Raw genomic sequence first — 21,156 nt, 5'->3', positions numbered from 1 at the left:
TGATTCTTGTGAACCCACTTCGTCCAGAAGCCCTCCAAGTTGTGATAACTGCACTGTTTTTAACTGCTCACTAACGAGCAGATATAATCTGAGGCAGGGGCCCAATTAAGGAAAGGAAATTGACTAGGTATGTCGGTATTTTCTACTCAAAATGGAGTAATTCCATATTTTTTTCTTCAGAATGGAGCGATTCTATATTTATTTCCCTGCACTTGCGCTATAAAAGTAACATTTACTGACCACAACAATGTTTTTTATACATTTCTTTTAGTGTTTCTGAATGAACTTTTGAACTAATTCATTATTTTTATAAGCTTTTTATCTGAGTTTGTTCTACATAATAAAATGTCTGAGTGAGTGCTCGTCCAAGACTGGTGACTTCATATTTTTTGCCAGGGGTTGTACTTTAGGTGGAAAAAATCTGAACTGTTGCTCTGATCTATTTGTCATTTTCATCTTTTAACATCATACTTAAATGTTTTCAGTCGTATTTAAGGATTTGGCCTCACTCACTGTTTTAATAGTGGGAGAGGAATGTGGGTCTCAAAACTAGTTATTGGTAAACATTCTGTAAACTATAATGTGCCTCACAGACATGAAAGTTTAACTCGTCATTGATTTTGGAGCATTTGTCTATGACAGAACTATCCTCTGTTGTTGTTTTGTCTAGTACTGTACGATATGACAATATATTGTTGCAAAACAATATAAACTTTGTAACAACATTTTACATATTTATTGTCATTATTGCCAAGAATATTACCCACAATCGGCCTCAAAATGTCACAATCTCCTCTCAATAGTTAGCCTATTGGCTCCCCTGTCAACAGTTCATAAGTAATGCATGCAAGACAACTGAAAATAGAAAGACCTAATCCAAGCAGAACACAGACAGCACAATTCATTCCAATATCAATACTAATTAATTTATCATAAATGATATAATGCAAGGATAACATAGAATAATTTAAAAAGTCAAAACCACACTTCACAAGTATTAATAGATAATTAGATACCTTTACATTTGCCCAAAAATATGTATGCCATTGTGCTGCTTCTGTTTACACTGTATACATTTAACATTTGTGAAAAGTCAGCCTAATGTCTATTCAAAAATAAAGTTAGTGAGGGAAAATTACCGTTTTTTTTTTTTTTTACTATAAGTCGTACGTGGGTATAAGTCGCACTAGCCAAAAAATGCGCAATGAAAAGGAAAAAAAACATACTGTATATAAGTCACACCGGAGTATAAATCGCATTTTTGGGGGGAAATTTAGTTGATAGAATCCACCACCAAGAACAGACATGTCATTTTGAAAGGCAATTTAAAATACAATAAAGAACAACAGGCTGAATAGGTGTACAGTATGCTAACATTACATAACGCTAGAAGTTAGAGCGGGCCTAAAAAAATTCATCCCGACCCGACCGGCCCGCGGATATTAAAGCCCAACCCGGCCCACCGATCAATGAATTTAATTTGCAGGCCCGAGCCCGAAAACCCCTCGAAATTTTATGTTTTATTTGTAGGCCCGCGCCTGAAAACCCCCCCCGAAATTCTATGTTTTATTTGTGAGGACTCAGGAGAAGGAGGAAATGCGGGGATGTCTGTGCATATATGCATAATGATAACAAATTAAAGCCTGTCTTTTGTAACGAATTCTCCCAGTTAAACAAGATTAAGATGGATATTCAATAAACATTTATATCTTTTATATTTGTGTGTCTGTTCTAACAGGCGGATAGTGGATTCAACATTTATTTTAATCTCTTCGAGTTGGCAGAAAAAAAACCCCCGCAAGTTTTCTCAATGTTTCTATAGTCTACATATTTTTATGATCATTATAAATGCATTAATACAATAAAATAACACTGGAAAAGTTTGTTAAATATATTTCTCTTATAAGACCAAAGCACCACATTAGTTTACATTCAGCGAAGCCAACACAAGATTCTGTATAGCATCTTCAACAATTCGAATCCTTTCCATACCCAACTCCTACCACAGTTGTTTGCTTTTCAATTCGCCTGTTTTTAGTTTGTATTTCACTTCTCACTGCTGCATATCGAAAAGGAAATACCAGGATGGACCCGCGGAGGGCGCCAGGGCGGAAGGGGAAGATTAAAAAAAGAGCGGGGCCACGGCGCGAGGCCTTTTCTGTTTTATCCAAATCATTTATTTTATGTAACATCGTTTTAGTATAAATATATGAATATATATTTATTTTTTTTAAAAGTTAGCGAGAGAGAAGTACGACCGTAAATAATCACACATAAGTCGCTCTAGAGCATAAGACGCACCCTCTGCCAAACTATGAAAAAAACTGCGACTTATAGTCCATAAAATACAGTATGTCATAATTGTTTTATAATTTTTCATTAAATATTTTAAATTATATTATATCTCGGCATATCAATATCGTGGTATAAAATGGCTCATATCACACAACACTAGTTTTGTCATGCACTAATATAACTGATAATGCATTTTACCTGGTGGATGAAAACCTGCGCTCCTCGGGGGCTCATGAGCAGCACAGCCCGCCGCAGAGTGTCACGGTAGCGGTTGAGCTCCTCAGTGCGCAACGTGCTGAAGAGATCGTTGAAAACCCGGCTTACATTGCGGTCGACCCTCTGCAGGGACACGTCTAGCCCCAGTCTAGAGGCCTGGTCCATGAAGGTCTGCAAACCCCGGATATCTGGCGGAGTAGATAAAATAATAATGATCAGTCCAAATGATATTCCCGGCAGCAACGGAAATCACTTTTCAGGTCACTTCAGACAATGCGGGAAGGACTAGGCACAAGATGGGGGGACAGGATGGTCAAACATGACAGGCCGTTATTGCCGGGAGGCCAGATTTTTAAACTGTCAAAAATGTTGTCACAGCAGTCATGACGTGGATGAGGAACATAGTCGGTCGTAGTAAAAAGACATGACCACAACAAAACCTGACAGTCAAAATCCCACGGGACACTCCTTTTTGGGCAAACCAAATAAATCCAGCTGGCAGAATGTAAAATAAAATAAAATAGAATAAAATAAACCACATCACCCGGGGTGGGGTCACAGACGCAGCAGCTTTAGAAAGGAAGCCCAGACTTCCCTCTCCCCAGCCACTTGAACCAGCTCCTCTGGCAGAATCCCAAGGTGTTCCCAAGCCAGCTGAGAGACATAGTCTCTCCAGCGTGTCCTGGGTCCTCTCCGGGGCCCCCCGCGGGTGGGACATGCCTGGAACACCTCTCCAGGGAGGCGCCTGGGAATTATCTGAACCAGATGCCCATGCCACCTCAGCTGGATCCTATCAACGCAATGGAGTAGTGGCTCGAACCCGAGTCCCTCCCGGATGACCAAGCTTCTCACCCCATCTCTAAGGGAAAGCCCGGACTACCTGGCGCCAGATATCATTGAAGCGATGCTCTGTCAAGACAGATCTCAGCTACTCTCCCCATTCACGACGGTCGATGGCGCCAGATATCATTGAAGCGATGTTCTGTCATGACAGATCTCAGCTACTCTTTTTAGTTTAACCAGTTTGCAACTTTGCATTATTTCATTGCAATGTTTTTCCTTATTCAGATTTGTTTCAAGACTACAGTTACAGTTAGACTTCACTTTGATGGTTAATGCGGTTATTGCAATTTTGTTGTATATATCACAATACATTGGTTTATTTACATTTCAAAAACCAGAAGCCATTCATTTACGAATGTGATTGCACTTTAGTTTACATATTTAAATGTTCAGATATTAAGATTTGAATGAGACAAAATAACATGCTTTTTCTTTCAAATATAGTGTTATAATCATTTGTTTCTGATGTACTGTAAGTATTTTCTGTATAAAAATTAATTTTGTGTTCAAAAAGTTTTTTTTTCAAACTTGAGAAAAAGGGGGTCGTCTTATAATCAGGGCCGTCTTATATTCGGGCCAATACCGTAAAGGGTTCAATCCTGGGCTCCGGCCTTCCTGCGTGGACCTCGCATGTTCTCCCCGTGCCAGTGTAGGTTTTCTCCGGGTACTCCGGTTTCTCCCCCACATCCCAATGCATGGTAGGCTGATCAAACACTCTAAATTGTCCGTAGGTATGAGTGTGTGCGTGAATGGTTGTTTGTCTTGTTGTGCGCTGCGATTGGCTGGTAACCGATTCAGGGTGTACCCCGACTACTGCCCATAGTTAGCTGGGATTGGCTCCAGCTCCCCCGTGACCCTCATGAGGATAAGCGGCTCGGAAAATGAATGAATAAATGAAAATAAAATAAAAACTTTGTTGATATTAGTACTTTGTCCAAATAAGAAGATGAAGATGCAAGAAGAGGATTTTTTTTATGCCGTCCGAGGTATATTTTACCATCCTAGACCTACGTCATCTTCAGAACAAGGAATTAAACTTCCTTCATCAACCTCAACTGATCTCCAATGTACTGTATAAAATTCCAATTATGAGTACTCACATGACACTGTATTGAATATTAAACGTTTAATGCGCAATGCGAGCTTCTTTCTCCATTTTTTATCATCTCTTTTCCACCTTGTGAAGCGCTGCTACTTTTACTCATTAGATGTCATTTATTCTCATTTTCAGAAGTGAATCAATAAACTACAGAAAGTGTATTCATAATTTCAAAGGTCGGCAGATAAATCCTGACTGCTCTACTCCGTGGAGATGGCGTCCCTGCAGTGATGCGTTTAAAATTTCAGCGAGAAATGTAATTTTCTCCCTCCCACAACGGCTTCTCTTTTCATTTCTTTTTAGGAACATTCACTGTGCCTCCTTGAAATATGTGATGATGCCTCTCTAAGGCAAATAATATTAAAAAGAAATGTAAGCGCTGCATTATGAATGTAAATAATGAATGCCATTAACACCTTCACACAGTCCGCAATATTTTAAGAGTGACTCCAAATGGCTGGCATTTAAATGCGCTTGCATTTTGTTCCTTAACCCTACTATATGTATTTTTGGTTTTCAATGCAAAATGTATGCCGTACTATTCCAGGCGCTGTGATGAGTCATGCATTGTAGTGTTTTACTAGTGCAAACAAGCAACAGGCAAAAAGCACTGTTGCATGACTACACAGTGTGCACAGAGAATATCACAGAAAAATCCATAACGTTAAACAGCGGGAGTGCGGCAGGGCTAATTGAGTTGAAGTTTAGCTGCTTAGGGCGAAGTATGCAAATGATCTTAAAATGTTTTTCGTTTTATTTTTTTATTCAGCCGGTCAGAGACCAAAGCACCGTATTGGTGAGTCATTGTCATTACACCGCCTGCACCGTAGGCGGGTTTAAAACAAACTGTAAAGACCAAGCACCCTACCAAAGCACAGTGTCTTAGCCGATAGAAAGCAAAGTTCACTTTTGCTGTATTGCGATTTACATTAAGGCGGTGTAAATAATAACGGTCACTGCCGAATAAAACTGTTCAATGTGCAGAACAAAAACATGAAATTAAATCATTTGTCAACTCTGTAGCAGTGCCAAGCTCTGTAAATTGAAGTGGCCACACTCCGCAGCACTGCTTTGAATTGAACGGACATTAGCTTGGACAATTTTTTGACATAGCACAAACATGATTTGTAATCTAATCACCATTCCCTCTGGCCTCACGAGGTGACTGAAATTAATAGTTTCTGGCAGCAAAATTATTCATCATAGTAATACATTGTGATAACTGCTCCGTATCCTGGTGTCAAAAAAAAAAAAAAAGGAAAAAAAGGGGGGGGGAAAGTTGGTTATTCACAAATCCTACTCAGCGTAAAGTTAAATGCTATGTGACAAATTACCACTGCACTTACAATGTTTTCCTCAATGGTCATATTGCCAAATTTTACAATAGCTCCTTCAGTGTTATTACCTCCCCCAAGCACAAGTTCAGGGAGGGATTGGTTTTATGAGAGTGTTTACTTTGTTTACAGTATTTTGGTCTCTAAAACATGGTAGATTTTTTTTGTAGACATGGGCCACAAACTCAAGAAAATTCTGTTATGTTTGATGTTACATACTGTATTTTTCAGTTTGCACTTCTCAATGAGCTGCAATTTGTCAATATATTTAATAAATATTCTTTAAATGACGTTATTTGTCACCGTCAACTGAAGGTTACTCGCTAACTAAATAAAAAAAAAAGAAAATTAAGTATCTATTTAAAACAATCAATTATACTCTGTGACCCCAATGGTACCAGATGATGGAAAATTCTGTAGACACTCAATAATTAGCATCTATGTGGAAGCATTGTGAAACATTAACCAACATCTATCTGAACTCAAAGGCCGCAGCACCCCATGTATACAGACAGGAAAAAAAAGCGCATCTTCTACATAACTAACAGATCAAGTCCCATATGAAAATCCTATCTCAAGGTCGGATGCCTGCCAAATTGTTTGCAGTGTTAAGTGGTTAGATCTATTAGATCAGGCAAATTATGCAAAAGATGATGTCTACTCAACACACTTTATCTCAACTCTCACACAGTGAGAGGGAGACATGCATTTCAGGCTTTTTCCACACCCTATGGCATACCTTACATTCCTCATGACTATTGCCATAATGTAAAAATTAAGTTGCCTGATATTAAAACCATTCCAAAAACATTAGTCTGCAGCCGTCATCTTAATCAGTCATCACACAATATGGCAAATACGGTATGACAAATTACGAGTTTGCTTACACCAGTCCTAGGACTTGTGCACCCCTCGGGTCACATGCGGACCAATGGGTATTTCGGCACAGCCTGCCATATGACAGTGTTGTTAATTCACTTTAAAAAAGTCATTAGTTATAGTTAAAGATTACTTCGCCCAAAAAGTAATTGAGTCAGTTACTCAGTTACTTCAACGCAAGAGTAATTAGTTACCGTACTCAGCAAAGTAACTGACGTTATTTTTCATGTTCTACAAGTTATTACATGATCCATTCTATAACGTCTTTCACATCAAATATGTTTATGTTAACTGATTGAATTGAAATGTCTTTTTCATTCATTCAGGTTTTCATTGTTTTTTTTTTTTTTTTTTTTTTGACATTTTCTTAAATTTCACCCATATAAGAGTGTAATGGTATACAAACTGTAATTTTCAAATGCTGTGCGAAAAAAGCCTTTTGGTTTTTCCTGTTGTACTGAACCCGCACCAAACCGTGACCCCCATACCGAGGTACTGTACATACTGAACCGTGACTTGTGTGCACCGTCACACCCCTAATATGTACAGTATAGAGATATATTTTTATTTGTTTTTTATTTTTTTATTTTATTATTATTATTTTTTTAAACTTGTCCTGTTCAGCTGTTTGACACAGAGAATGGAAGTCTAAGTGCCCGGATTCTGAACAGTTTTAATGTTTCACATTGAGAGTCTGACATACTCCCATTGTGATCATTCAAAATACCTTTTTATTATGACAAAGCAGCGAACAGGAAGGGATTATGGGGGGACAGAAGAAAAGAAATACAAGAGAAGAAAGAAAAGAAACACATACACAAACAACAACAAGAAATACATTGAACATCTAAACTAGTTACTAATATGCTGGTGCTATCGTCAGCGAGATGTATTTCCGGTTTACACCATGTGGGGGCCTATTGGCCAGTGAAAGAGGAGAATGGGGTGGGGGTGTCTATAAGACTATAAGCTAAGTGATTGAAAGGGGTAGAGTGTACACAAATCAGTTCTGTGATCTAGAACCCAGTAATCGTGTGAATCTCTTATGAGTGTAAGCCCGTTGGCGACCAACCCTACGCCGCCGCATCGCCAATCCCGGCACCGGAACCCCCAACCCAAGCATGCCCTACCACATCCAGCAGCACGCAAGCCCCACCGGGCGCGTAACAGCCACGCAGACGGGCGGAGAAACCGCGCGGGCGCCAACCCAGGGCCACGGCCCCCACCCAGCCAGCCCGGGGAGGGAGGGCGGGCGGGGGGGTGGGGGGGCCATGCGCAGCCCATCCCTCCTCCCGCCGCCCAGCAAAGGAGCCACCGCCCCCCCCCGCCCCCCCCCCCCCCGGGACCCAGGGTGGTCCCCCGGGCCACCCGCGCGCCCATCAACCGGCCTTCAGGGATGGCAGGAGGGGACGCATCACCAACCCCACGCCTACACCCACCCCCGCCCGCCCACCCGGGCCACGAGCCACAGCCACAGCCCCCCAACCGGCACGGCACGCCACGGGACCCCCAGCGGCCCACCAAGCCCCAGGCAAGGCAGGGACCGCCGCCGGTGCAGGCGACACCCCGCTGATACACCGGCGCCCAGCCAGCGACCCGCGACGGAGAGCAGGGCGGATGCCCAGCCAGAGAAGAGAGGGGAAGGCGGAGGCAGGAGAACGCCCAGGAACTGCCACGGGGCGATGCAAGATCGGAGACCCGACCCCCCAACCCACTCCCGCGGCCGGCAGCCGAGGCAGAGGGGAGGCCACACCCCGGGAGCCGCGCCATATAGAAAAAGTGTGGGACCCACCTACCACCCTATTACTGTGGCTGCCAGGTTCCCGACTGGCAGCCATCACCCAGCACCGTGATGGGGGTGTGAGGGGAGGGTAGTGCAATGTATGCATTAAAATAGGAGAGCTTGGCTTGGGGCAGTGGGACCGCAGCATGGAGTTTCTGTATAGAGATATATTTTTCAATATGCAGGTAAGGTTCTGAATCTCTTCCCTCTTCTATCTTTGCTGTAGTTGTTTTGATTAAGAAAAATCATACAAGGTTTATGGCTACGCCATTCGAGAAAAGTTTAGGGCAAGTGACTATTTTTGGTAATGAAAAAACAAATTATTAATATTGTAGCATCTACAAAGACAATGCCCACTTGGTGATGATAATGCATACTCAACAGGAAAACAGTCCATTATTTTCAATCAATTGTACCTACCTGAACGCCAAGAAAAAAAAAAAAGTTGCCCGAGTAAGTATTTATTCTGCGCATGCATTCCAAATTTCTTGCTTTTAATTTGAAAAGCAAAACGGATTTGCATGTGTTCTGTGATAAACACTTGTCTGCAGTAGCAGAGAGTTTGAAGCCTGCTGTGATGCATACGCTCCATGCATCCACAGACATGCTTTTTATCCCCTCCCCTTGGCTACCCAAGCACCCTTTATGCCTGCATAACCTGCATCACCAGCACCCCCCGCTGCCATGTCCATATTATGTACTGTATATGTACGCGTACAAAGTCTCACTCGAAACAAATTTCATAAGTTGAGGATCCTGAAGAAATCATACAAGTATTACATGGAAATTGGCAACATGGCTTTCATTTAGTTTCTGTGTCGCTTCTCCTGTTGTCCAGGGAATAGCAGCTACATTCAAGACAGTTTACTTCAGGCATACAATGTTTGTACAGGGTTAGTAGGTTAAAGTTTTGGCAAATTACGTTCTCATAATGTTATGGTGGCTAGACTGTGTGACCCAAAAGCACAGCAAAGAGAAGTCATAAATCCATAAGTCCAAGATGTGTTTATTAAACAAAGGGAAAGTTGGTGAGAAGTGGTGGCTCTGCAGTTTTCTTGAATGTGCTGGAAGGCTCGGTTGGCTCGGTATTGCTGTTGAGAAAATAAGCACAAATGAGTCGCAAGGTGAGCAAAAGGGTGGCCTGTACTTTTACCATGTGTGGTGAGATGGTTGATCTTGAAGTGGAGGCAGGTGTGGTGATTGGTGACAGGTGTGCAGAGCAGAGTCAGTGGGGAGAATGTGAAGGTGATGATGAGTGAGGCGTAACAGTATCCCCCCTCTGAGGGGCGTCTCTTGGCAGCTGACCGGGGGCATCAGGGTTGGCCTCGTAGAATTCTCAAAGGAGAGAGGGACACATGATGAGCCGCTTCGAGATCCAGCAACATTCCTGTGGGCCGTAACCCTCCCAATCCGCCAGGTACTGAAAACCCCGACCACGGCGACTGATCTTCAGTAGAGGCCGGTTGGGGGGACAGTTGCCAGGCCCGGGCTCAGCCTGTTGGGCTCGTTCGACCTCGGCTTCCATGTCCAGGGTCACCACCCCTACAATCCGAGAAGCAGGAACAATGGGCGTTGGCTCGGCAGAGGACTCCATGGGTGCATGGAGTCCTGACAGGGCATCAGCCTTTGTATTGCTAGAACCAGGTTTGTAGGTAAGAGTGTAATTGAATCTGTCCAGGAACTGTGTCCACCGTTCCTGGCGGGAGTCGAGACGTTTGGCGGCCCGGATAAAGCTCAGATTCCTGTGATCTAACCAGACAACAATGGGTTCCTTGGCGCCCTCTAGCAAGTAACGTCACCCTTCGAAAGCGGCTACCACAGCATGCAGCTCCCTATTAAAGATGTCATAATTTACCTCCACTGGTTGTCACCGCCGGGAGAAGAAGGCACAGGGATGTAGCTTCTGGTCCTCCACGGAATGTTGGGACAAGACAGCCCCAATACCTATGTCCGAAGCGTCGACTTCCACTAGAAACAGCCTGGAGGGGTCGGGATAGAAAAGGACTGGGGCAGTAGTGAAACGTTCCTTGAGGACCGCAAAGGCGGCGTCAGCTGCCGGTGATCAGGCATAGGGACGTAGAGTAGAGGTGAAGCGAGTGAGGGCGCGGCTAAGCGGCTGTAGTTCCGAATGAAACGGCGATAAAAGTTTGCAAAGCCTAGGAACCCCCGGAGCTGTTCGCGGGTAGTTGGTCTGGGCCAGTCAAGGATGGCTTTAATCTTGCGGGGTCAGGGCAGATGAAGCCATCCTCCACAATATGACCGAGGAATTCGTCAGAGGGAGAGTGAAAAACACACTTTTCAGCCTTGATAGTCTATTCTCCAAAAGGCGCTGGATCACCAAGTGGACGTGTTGGACATGCTACTCAAGGCTACGGGAGAATACCAGGATGTCGTCCAGGTAAAGGACTAAAAAAACATCTAACATGTCCCTGACTATGTCATTCATGAGTGCCTGGAAAACAGAAGGGGGATATGTGAGGTCAAAGGGCATAACAAGGTACTGGTAGTGTCCACGGGGGGGTTTGAAGGCTTTTTTCCACTTGTCCCCTTCCCGGATGCGGACAAGGTGGTATGCATTCCGGAGGTCCAGCTTGGTAAAGACTGTAGCATCAATGAGGGGTTTAAAATTTAAGCTCATGAGGGGGAGCGGATACTTGTTCTTGATACTGATGCTATTGAGCTGTCTGTAATTGATGCATGTTCTCAAGTCTCTGCCCGTCTTCTTGACGAAAAAGAACTCGGCAGCTACAGGAGATGTGGAGAATGAGACCTTCAGCCATGCACCCATTAATGTAACTGTCCATCACCGATTTCTCAGGGGGGAGAGGTTGTAGAGGCAACTGGCTGGAAGTTCAGCTCCAGGACGGAGTTCAATGGCACAGTCACAGGGTCTGCGCATAGGAAGGGTACAAGCGCGCTCATTACTGAAAGCCTCTCCCAGGTCATGGTACACAGCAGGAAACTTGGTGAGGTCAGGTGGAGTGGGACTGGGTAGTTCAGCCAAGGACTGTGTCAGAACGGACCGAAGGCGGCGGGCGTGGCAAGGGATACTCCAGCTGAGAATGCGGCCAGAAGGCCAACAGACATGTGGCGTGTGGAGGTCCAGCCAAGGTCTACCTAGGATGAAGGGTGTGTCAGGTGAGGCGATAACGTAGAGACTGATCTTCTCCACGTGATTACACAAGACTGTGAGGGTAAGAGCCTCACACCAATGAGTGATGGGGCCCATGGGGTGATCATCCAACGCAAACACTGATAGACACAACCCTCCAGGGGTGCTATGGGGAGCCCAACCCGCAGGACATAAGAACTGTCAACAAAAGATTCATCAGCACCAGAATCAATCATTGCTGAAACGGTGAGTGTCCGCTCTAGCCAGGCGAGAGTGACAAGGAACCTGGCTCTGCTGGCGTGGGGATTGGATAAGCAGCTCACACAACCCCCGAGGAAATTGTGGTCCACCATCCGGCGTCTGAGGATAGAAAAGCAGTGCATCATTAACACAGTGTATAGTGAAGATGGGATACTGCTGACCTTGACTCGGGACATCGTGAGTCGGTGGGGAGAATACTTCGAAGCCCTCCCCAATACCTTTGAGGAAGCAGAGTCTGGGGACTCCAAGGTGGGCTCTCTGATCTCTGGGGCTGAAGTCACTGAGGTGGTTGGAAAGCTCCTCAGTGGCAAGGCCCCGGGGGTCGATGAGATCTGATGAAAGGCTCTGGAAGTTGTGGGGCTGTCATGGCTGACACGCCTCTACAACATCGCGTGGATATCGGGGACAGTGTCTCTGGATTTGGCAGACCGGGGTGGTGGACCCCTTTTTAAGAAGGGGGACCGGAGGGTGTGTTCCTATTATAGAGGGATCACACTCCTCCTCCTCCCCGGTAAAGTCTATTCAGGGGTGCTGAAGAGGAGGGTCCATCGGTAAATCGAATCTCGGATTAAGGAGGAGCAGTGTGGTTTTTGTCCCGGCCGTGGAACAGTGGACCAGCTCTACACCCTCCGCAGGGTACTCAAGGGTGCATGGGAGTTCGCACAAGCGGTCTACATGTGTTTTGTGGATCTGGAGAAGGCGTAGTACGACCGTGTGCCTCGGGGAGTCCTGTGGGGGGGTGCTCCAGGAGCACGGGCTACCGAGCCCTTTGGTAAGGGCTGTTCGGTCCCTGTACGACTGGTGTCAGAGTTTTGTCCACATTGCCGGCAGTAAGTAAAAATTTGTTCGCAGTGAGGGTTGGACTCCGCCAAGGCTGCTTTGTCGCCTATTCTGTTCAGGAATTTTATGGACATAATTTTTAGGCGCAGCTGAAGCGTTGAGGGGGTCTGGTTTGGTGACCTCAGCATTGAATCACTGCTTGTTGCAGATGATGTGGTGCTGTTAGCTGCATCAAGCCGTGACCTCCAACTCTAACTGGAGCGGTTCGCAGTCGAGTGTGTAGTGGTTGGGATGAAGATCAGCACCTCCAAATCCGAGACCATGGTCCTCAGTCGGAAAAGGGTGGAGTGCCCTCTCCTGGTCAGGGATGAGATCCTGCCCCAAGTGGAGGAGTTCAAGTATCTTGGGGTCTTGTTCACGAGTGAGGGTAGGAGATCGACAGGCGGATTGGTGCAGCGTCTGCAGTAATGCGGACGCTGCACGTAGTGCCTCCTCCCTCAATCCAGAGAAGAGAGCAGCAGCCTCAGAAAGCTGTTGAGAATGTTGTGCCAACAGTTGGTCCTGGGGCCGACGTGATCTCTCTGACTGCGACATGCTAGCTGGGTCCCTTGGCCAGTGCTTACTGTTATAGTGGCTAGACGCTGTGACCCAAAAGCACAGCAAAGAGCTGTCATAAATCCATAAGTCCAAGATGTGTTTATTTAACAAAGGGAAAATTGGTGAAAAGTGGCGGCTCTGCAGTTTTCTTGAATGTGCTGGAAGGCTCGGTTGACATGGTATTGCTGTTAAGAAAATAAGCACAAATTATTCGCAAAGTGAGCAAAAGCCGTGGCCTGTACTTTTACCATGCGTGGTCAGGTGATTGATTGTGGAGTGGACGCCGGTGTGGTGATTGGTGACAGGTGTGCAGAGCAGAGTCAGTGGGGAGAATGTGAAGGTGATGATGAGTGAGCCCTAACACATAAAACTGTTCCAGATAAAGTCTTTGGTGGCCTGCCGTCTCCATGCTCCTTGTCAGTAGCCTGGACATCTTAACTGAGCCAGTGAAGCGAGAACCAGCGTAATCCAGTCAAACCCAAGAGCACAGGGGGTACCGCACCACCTAACACTCAACTCTCTCATCCTTGGCTTCAAAAGGCAGATTTTGTTATGAATTTTTAGATGTGAATTTTTTATCAGTGTGCACTTGTGTGAGTGTAAAGCCCCTATAACATGTTTCCCGGCGTTCATCTCAGTGGAGCCGATGCGCTCGCAGGGGCTCCCCCTCGGACTGCAGTGGTTCAGCAATGAGCGTATCATGATGAAAGAGCTCAGAGGTTTTTACCGAGCTGTCAAGCTGCGTCACTATCCAAGCGGAAAAGCCTGAGACGTGGCAACGCTGTAAGCCCATGTTTACTCAACACAAAGATGAGTCTGTTTAAGTGATCACAGAGACTCTTACAACAAAAATGCCACTTCATCCTGTGCAATATACTGTAAATCTTTTCTTTAAAGTCAATTTTCGAAGCTTTTAAGTGGGATATTGGAAAAATTTCAAGGTGTTATGTAATTCCCTCTGATCTAGACTCAAATTTCCAATGAGATATGCAGTGGGATGTTCTGTCTCATGCAAATGAGTTTGCGTACCCCAGGGTTGGGTATTTGTTCAGCACTAAGCATTGAAAAAAAACAGCAAGCATGAACTATGAATCGCACACGATCAGCACTTCATCACCAAGCCGCTGAATTACACTTCATTTAGAGTGGGGCTCTGTGTATGTGATGCTGTATAATGTAAAAAAGTGTTTGCCCCCCCTGCCGGATTTCAGATTTTAATGAGGATTAGCGATATGGAAAATGAATGAACAAATGCTTATTTATTCATTTGTTGCACTTTTATAACATTTACATTTTTCCGATCCTCTGAGGGACTTTTATACCCACAAATAAATAACATTTTTTTAATGCAGTTTGATTTTTTTTTTTTTTTTAGTTTTTTTTTAATTTCGAGCAATAACAACGAAAAACAAGAAGAAAGGAAAAAAAAAAAAAAAAACAAACAAAAAAAACAAACAATGATGATTATAACAGAAATGATAACAATACATACATGTGTAGCTCGGAAAGGAGTGGGAAGAAGACGAGGTTTAAAGCCGAGTTTTAAAATCAGTTCACAGGCAATCTGGCTCGATGTGACCAAGTGGTTCCCTTTACATACGATTGCATCGTCATACAATCCTTTCGACATCCAACCAAAAATCCGACTCGTCATTTGTCTCGACATATGACGACATGCTTGAAATACGCCGATTTATGACAGGGTCCCAATTTCATTGTTTTCCCGCAAGACGGACGCACGGCGGATTTTCTTGTGAGAGAATTCAACATGGGTCCCAAGAAGGTTAGTTAAGGTGGTAAAAAAAGGAAAATGGTAACGCTTAACAGTGAAATTCAGAACGAAATGATCAGAAAAATATGAGCGTGGTGCGCTTGTGAGAGAAGCGGCTAGACAATATGGCCGGTCTCTCCCGACCTCCGTTCGCCAGTCTCTATAAGGTAATGTGACAATAAAAACGCTTTTTTTATTTCTGATTTATCATTATTATTATTGTAATATTGGAGGGATTTAAGCAAACATGTACGAAAACAAATGTTGTAACTGATTCTGATTGGATGTTTTTTTTTAGCTTAGGCTGCCAGTTTAAGGTCATACTACAGGATCTCGATTGGAGTGAAATCCATACTTTGACTTGGCGCTTCCAAAACTTTCATTTAGCTTATTTTTTCTGTCCAACCCTAGAGTGCTTAAGCTTGAGAGCACAAGCATGGCTGTACAGTAGCCTGCCGAATTTTCTGGTGGACAGAGTAACTTACTGTTTCAGCCAGTTCCTGAAGGAACAAAGCAGCCCCAAAACATCAAACTCCACCAACATGTCTGACTGCCGTGTTCTTATTAAATCATATTGAACAGGACATCATCTAGAAAGTTAACCTTTTGTCCTGTCAGTTAGTAGAATGTGTCACATGCAGCCAAATTTGTTTGGATTTTCCTTTCTTATACTAAATTTTTAGTATTCATTCATGGATTAATTTTATTTTTTTGTTTCTCTCCTTTAAAGTGTTTTCGCATTGCATGTAAAAAAGCACAACATGCCTTCGAAAAATGTATTCATTTGTTGCGATGCGGTGCATCCTCGATGTCAGAAGGCAAATCAAATAGGGAAAAGCACGGAGGTGTGATTGGAGAGGCGCACTTTGAAATGTACTGCAAATGCACTGTCGTTCTTTCATGCTTCACTGTAGTGAACAACAAGAAAACCAAGTGTAGCGTAGAAAGGTCCTTACGCCATTGTGTCACTTCTGAGTCAATATATTGAATTCATCCTTTTGTAATTAAAAATATTTCTATCTCTATACATTGTAAAGAAGAAGCCCAAGACGAGAATATGAAACTTCTCATTTATTTATTTTCATGTTTATTTTGAGCGTATCATTTCAGTTTTGCAAGCTTAAAAACCTAAAATGTTTATTGCCACAGTTGTTTCACTCTTAAACTCTAATTTCACAGACTGACAAAAAAAAATTGATGGGCTGATCAGCAATTCTAAGATTTTTTTTTTTTTTTTTACCTTAATCACACTTGAGTAATCACACTATTACGTTCCTTTCACAATCAGTAGGAATTCTATTTTTGTGAGAACAAAACTGACAACATAAAGTGTCAAACAGTGGAACAACCTGTGTCATTTACGCAGCAGTCATTCTCTTTACGCCATCTTCACCTTTTATGGAACACCAATTAGCCAAAGGTCACTCACACCTTTCCAATCCGTCACAAAATCATTTGACAAGGTAGTCAGCGGTGTTATGGCTCTAACAACTTGAATAGGGCTTAATTGAGATGGAGCCATATACTGTAACTCAGTGAGAAGGCTTACACGTGCTCTGTTAAACCCGGAGGTTGGCTGCTGCTTTTGTCAAGAGCCTTGTTTGGTTTCCGCGACATGTCACCTGTGGTGAACTACTTAACGATTCAGGTACGCTACTTTTCAACTTTGCCAGTTTCCAAATTAATGCCTCCTTTTGACAAAAAGGAACGCCTCCCCCTCAATGCAGTTTAATCAAGATCACATCGACAATAATCCCTGCTTAATTCTCTGCTGTATTGACATGAAAAAATACCAAAGGAACTCAAATTGGAGTGTCAAAGAGACCACATTATCTTAAGGAACACATTGTAACGCCTCCTCAAGATGGTTAAACACACACCGATGACTGGGACGGCATTCAAGTATTTTTACTGATTAGTGAGCAAAGGTCTGAATTTCTGAATAATTTCCCTGACTACTTATCCTTTGTGATCTGCTCAAAAACTGACGTTAAACTTTTGGGTACCCAACCACCAGTTGAGAATTACTGTGTTGCACTCTGTATTTTTTGTGCCATGCAGGATGGAGACCAATCCAGGGTGCACCCAACTTCTTGACTGAAGGCAGCTGGGATAGGCCCCATATCTCCTTTGACTCAATTCAGACAAGCATTAGAAAAAAAAGTAGTGCTGTCAAATGTATCGTGTTAACGGGCGGTAATTAATTTCTTAAATTAATCACGTTAAAATATTTGACGTATTCAACGCATGCGCGGAATGCCCCGCTCATGCATTGCCTCAAAAAGATTACAATGACGCACTTGACAGCTAATAGGCAGAGAAAGGTGTCTTGTTTTGTGCTTTTTCTTAACAAAGGTATACCACACACGACGTGCTGGCACTTTGTTTCTTTATTAGCACATTCAGCTTCAACATTAACACAGCTTACGGCTCTTGGCAGGCCATAACTCTAACTCACTCCTGCATCATGTGAGTAAACAACATTGGCGTCGCGTGCACTTCAGGGTGCCTCGGATTATTCTATATCAGAATATTACAAAAGGCGAGTGGACACAAGCGTTCATTGGACCGTTTATTGGCATAAGCTTCGGCAATTCCTTCACAATAAACATAAGTATCATTTAGTGAAAACAACAAAAATAATATCTCTAAAAAAAATAATGTTCACAAAAAGAAAAGTGCTTCAATCTGTATTCATGAGGCCCTATTCTCACACAGCTAAACAACAGTGCAAAGAGAACTGGTATTCCCAATCAAAATAAATATGCAAAATAGACAGAAAATTTACTCAGACTTTGGTCAAACTCTATTCAAACATTTCGTTTAGTTCAACAAATACACTGGATAGCAATATTAGTCACAATATACTAACCATCAGAGGTCTCATACATTGTGAAGCCAGCACTCAAATGACATGAATTACAATGGATGGACCAGTAAACAGGCAACTATGGCATCAGTCGAGGGACAATACACACTATTTGGCTTGATTTCTAAATTAATTTAAAATTCGCCATTGACACCTTGTGGTATTTCAATCACTACCTTACATAGTTAAAGACACTGTGGAAGAATGGCAGGGAGCCCATGTGACGTCCCGCTTGGCAAATGGGTCAACAATGGTGAGCTGCCAGTTTATTTTTTTGATTGAAAATTTTACAAATTTTATTAAAACGAAACCATTAAGAGGGGTTTTAATATAAAATTAGTATAACTTGTACTAACATTTATCTTTTAAGAACTTCAAGTCTTTCTATCCAAGGATCATAAAGAATGTTAATAATGTTAATGCCATCTTGTGGATTTTTTGTTATAATAAACAAATACAGTACATATAAACAATATGTCGAATGTATATACCCGTCTTGTGTCTTACCTTTCCATTCCAACAGTAATTTACAGAAAAATATGACATATTTTAGAGATGGTTGAATTGCGATTAATTACGATTAATTAATTTTCAAGCTGTGATTAACTCGATTAACATTTTTAATCGTTTGACAGCCCTAAAAAAAAGTCAAGCATTTCTCCTGATGTTGTTAGAAAGGTATATTATTTAAATCCTTTGACATTTCTTAAAATCAATCAAGCTGGCTCCAGTTCACTTTGATAAACAAAAATGTCTGGAACACAGTATGTAATTAGATAGGAAGATGTTTCTTTCTTGGCAGAAGTTTCCAGATGAGCTCATATTTTAGCACATCCAATATTTGCCAATTAGCACTGAAAACCAAATGCAGATGGGCTGCTGGGAATGTACTTATTACCTAACAGCCAAGTTTATTACTTTGGATCAATTACCAAAAAACGATTACAAATTGTCTTGGGGGGAAGCAAATTTAGTAGCAATTCAATGTCATAATTTGTTTCAAGTGCATATGTGCAATGAAATATTAAAGGATTACAACAATGTAAAAACAGTAAAAAGTAAGAACAAAGGTTTCAATAACAAAAAGCGCACAACATGGGTACCAAGTACACAAAATGAAACTAAATCAAGGATGGCAAAAAGTTACAAGGTGTGGTATTTACATTACAAAGTGAAAATGCCTGTAAAATACATAAACTATAATATTTTAAAAATTGAGATTGAAGAGGATGTCAGGTATTTTGGTTTAAAACAGCCTTTTGGAAGATGTTATGGGGCACACTACAACAAGCTCCATTTGTAAAAAGAGCTTGAATAAGTCTCAATGAGAACCAATTATCCTTGACAGATTTGAAGTTTGACTTATTCACTCCTTGCACTTTTCAAAGAAAAATATTCACATATTGCTTTTTTGAGCTTTTGAACAGACTTTATAAGTCATACAAAAAGTGTATTGTATGACATAGCAAGCCCTAAAACTACCAAAAGAAGCAGTGAACTCTTCTTTCATCAGGAATAAAACAAGCACGGTGTGCCAAAGCACACTACATGAAGTGACATAGGCATTAATAAGTCCTCATTTAATTAATTAGCTCTGAAATCAGCCTTGATTAAATTTTTTTTTTTTAAATCTGACATTCTACAGATACTGGCAATGCTACATAGCTACTAAATTTTAAGACAATCGGTACCCGAATGACAGAGAAGTAGGACTTTAAATTTAGTGTCCACAAGAACAACAACAACAACCTGAGTGGCAACATGACAGGCTTTTAACCTTTAATAAAAATGTTTACACCTTTTTTTAGTCAGCAGTCAAACAAAAGCCATGCTGATATCAAATCCAAAGATCAGAACAGATTTGCTTTCCATTACAGTTTTTATTAAGCTAGATATTCACAGACAAGCTTTGTGAGGTCCTGCTCCAAACCTCCTTTTTGAAAAACTGTATTTACATCGATAGACGCTGATTGTAATGGATTTGAGTTCATGTCAATAGATGTCAAAGGTAGCGAATGAATGGCGTACCGCAAGCAACACGTCACTTCCGCTCATTAATATTCATGATGTTAGCTACTGTTGCTAGCTTTTTTATCGACGCCTTTTTCTTGCGCGACTGACAATGACATTCTGTTTCAACAAGCTATCCTTTACCACCAGCCCTGTCTTTCCGATATATTATACCCTCTGGTTGTCCTACGTCTCTGACCGTTCTTGGGGGTAATTTATATTTTGTGTAGCAATCGCATATGCTACTCAGTGACAGCCAATGAACGCTTGTAATTTTTTCATTGATAAGAAATCCTAATTCTATAATTTATTTACACTTCACCCTTACTAAAGTTTTTTTTTTTTTTTTTTTTTTTAACAACAGAAAAGGCAACAGTGGTAGTCAGATAGCCTACCATTTTAATTCTTTTCAGGTCATTCATTGTCAGACAGAAGCAGCACGGCACAACGTCACGCTAAAAAAATAAGTTAAAAATATCAAAATGGCTAACCTCTTTGTCCTCTGAAAGACTATGCCAACCCAACAAAATGTTTACTGCATATAAAATGTGAATGGATTCACCGACCTGTTGTTAAAAGTCCACGCAAGTTGATTCATTTTTCACATTTTTTCCTCCCGAGTTTTTGGTTTCGGGAAACATATGAAGAAAACATCCTTCATGTGTCGTAATGTCTAGAGTCATTTCTACAAGTTCCAAAAAAGCAATGTGTGATCGGCATGTTCGTTTTTGAAAGATTACCGTAGAAATTTTAGTCTAATAATAGTCTATAATTATAGTCTATAATGTCCCACTTCTGCTATACTTCCGCTTTACGATGCGACGTCACGGTCTAAAAATAGCAAGCGTGCGGTACGCCATTGATTGCCATTTTTTAGGTTGTGCCATATAATGTGGGTGGTGCATGCCATTGAATTTTCTAGATAATTTTTAGGATTCGTAATTTAAAGAGGTTATTTTTGGAAATATTACTTGTTATTTATTATTTCTTTGATAGGGACCGTGAACACTAATGAACATCTATTCAAACACATTAAAAAGACGTAAATATGCCGGATTATTGCAAAAATGCTAATTTACATCCGCAGTCGCTATATGTTAGAAGATAAGTGCTGAAAACATGCATCGGCTGAAAGCAATTGAGTGCTGAATCTCTTGAGATATAGCAAGAACCTTTCATTTTTTTCTGCTCAACCCCCAGGATTTTTTGGGTGGGCCTAACTGTCACGTCTCGGAAGTCTTATTAATATTTTGTGTTGGTTCATGTTGGATTCTTTTATTTTGGTGGTGGCGTTCCTCCTTGATTTA

At 42.1% G+C, this 21,156-nt stretch overlaps 1 protein-coding gene across 4 annotated transcripts in view; it reads right to left on the bottom strand.

The window, feature by feature from the left end:
- The window catches only part of grid1a (glutamate receptor, ionotropic, delta 1a), a 489,918-nt gene that overhangs the window by 164,989 nt on the left and 303,773 nt on the right, over nt 1-21,156 (bottom strand). For all 4 annotated transcript variants that reach the window (XM_057847669.1, XM_057847666.1, XM_057847665.1 and 1 more), the window contains one exon: nt 2,494-2,699. In XM_057847669.1, coding sequence (XP_057703652.1) covers nt 2,494-2,699 — 206 coding nt within the window. The remainder of the gene's footprint in view (nt 1-2,493; nt 2,700-21,156) is intronic.

This window comes from Corythoichthys intestinalis, chromosome 10 (assembly GCF_030265065.1).
Source record: "Corythoichthys intestinalis isolate RoL2023-P3 chromosome 10, ASM3026506v1, whole genome shotgun sequence".
NCBI lineage: Eukaryota > Metazoa > Chordata > Actinopteri > Syngnathiformes > Syngnathidae > Corythoichthys > Corythoichthys intestinalis.
Note: the sequence above shows the minus strand (reverse complement) of the source record. Positions and strands in the feature narration are given on the sequence as shown.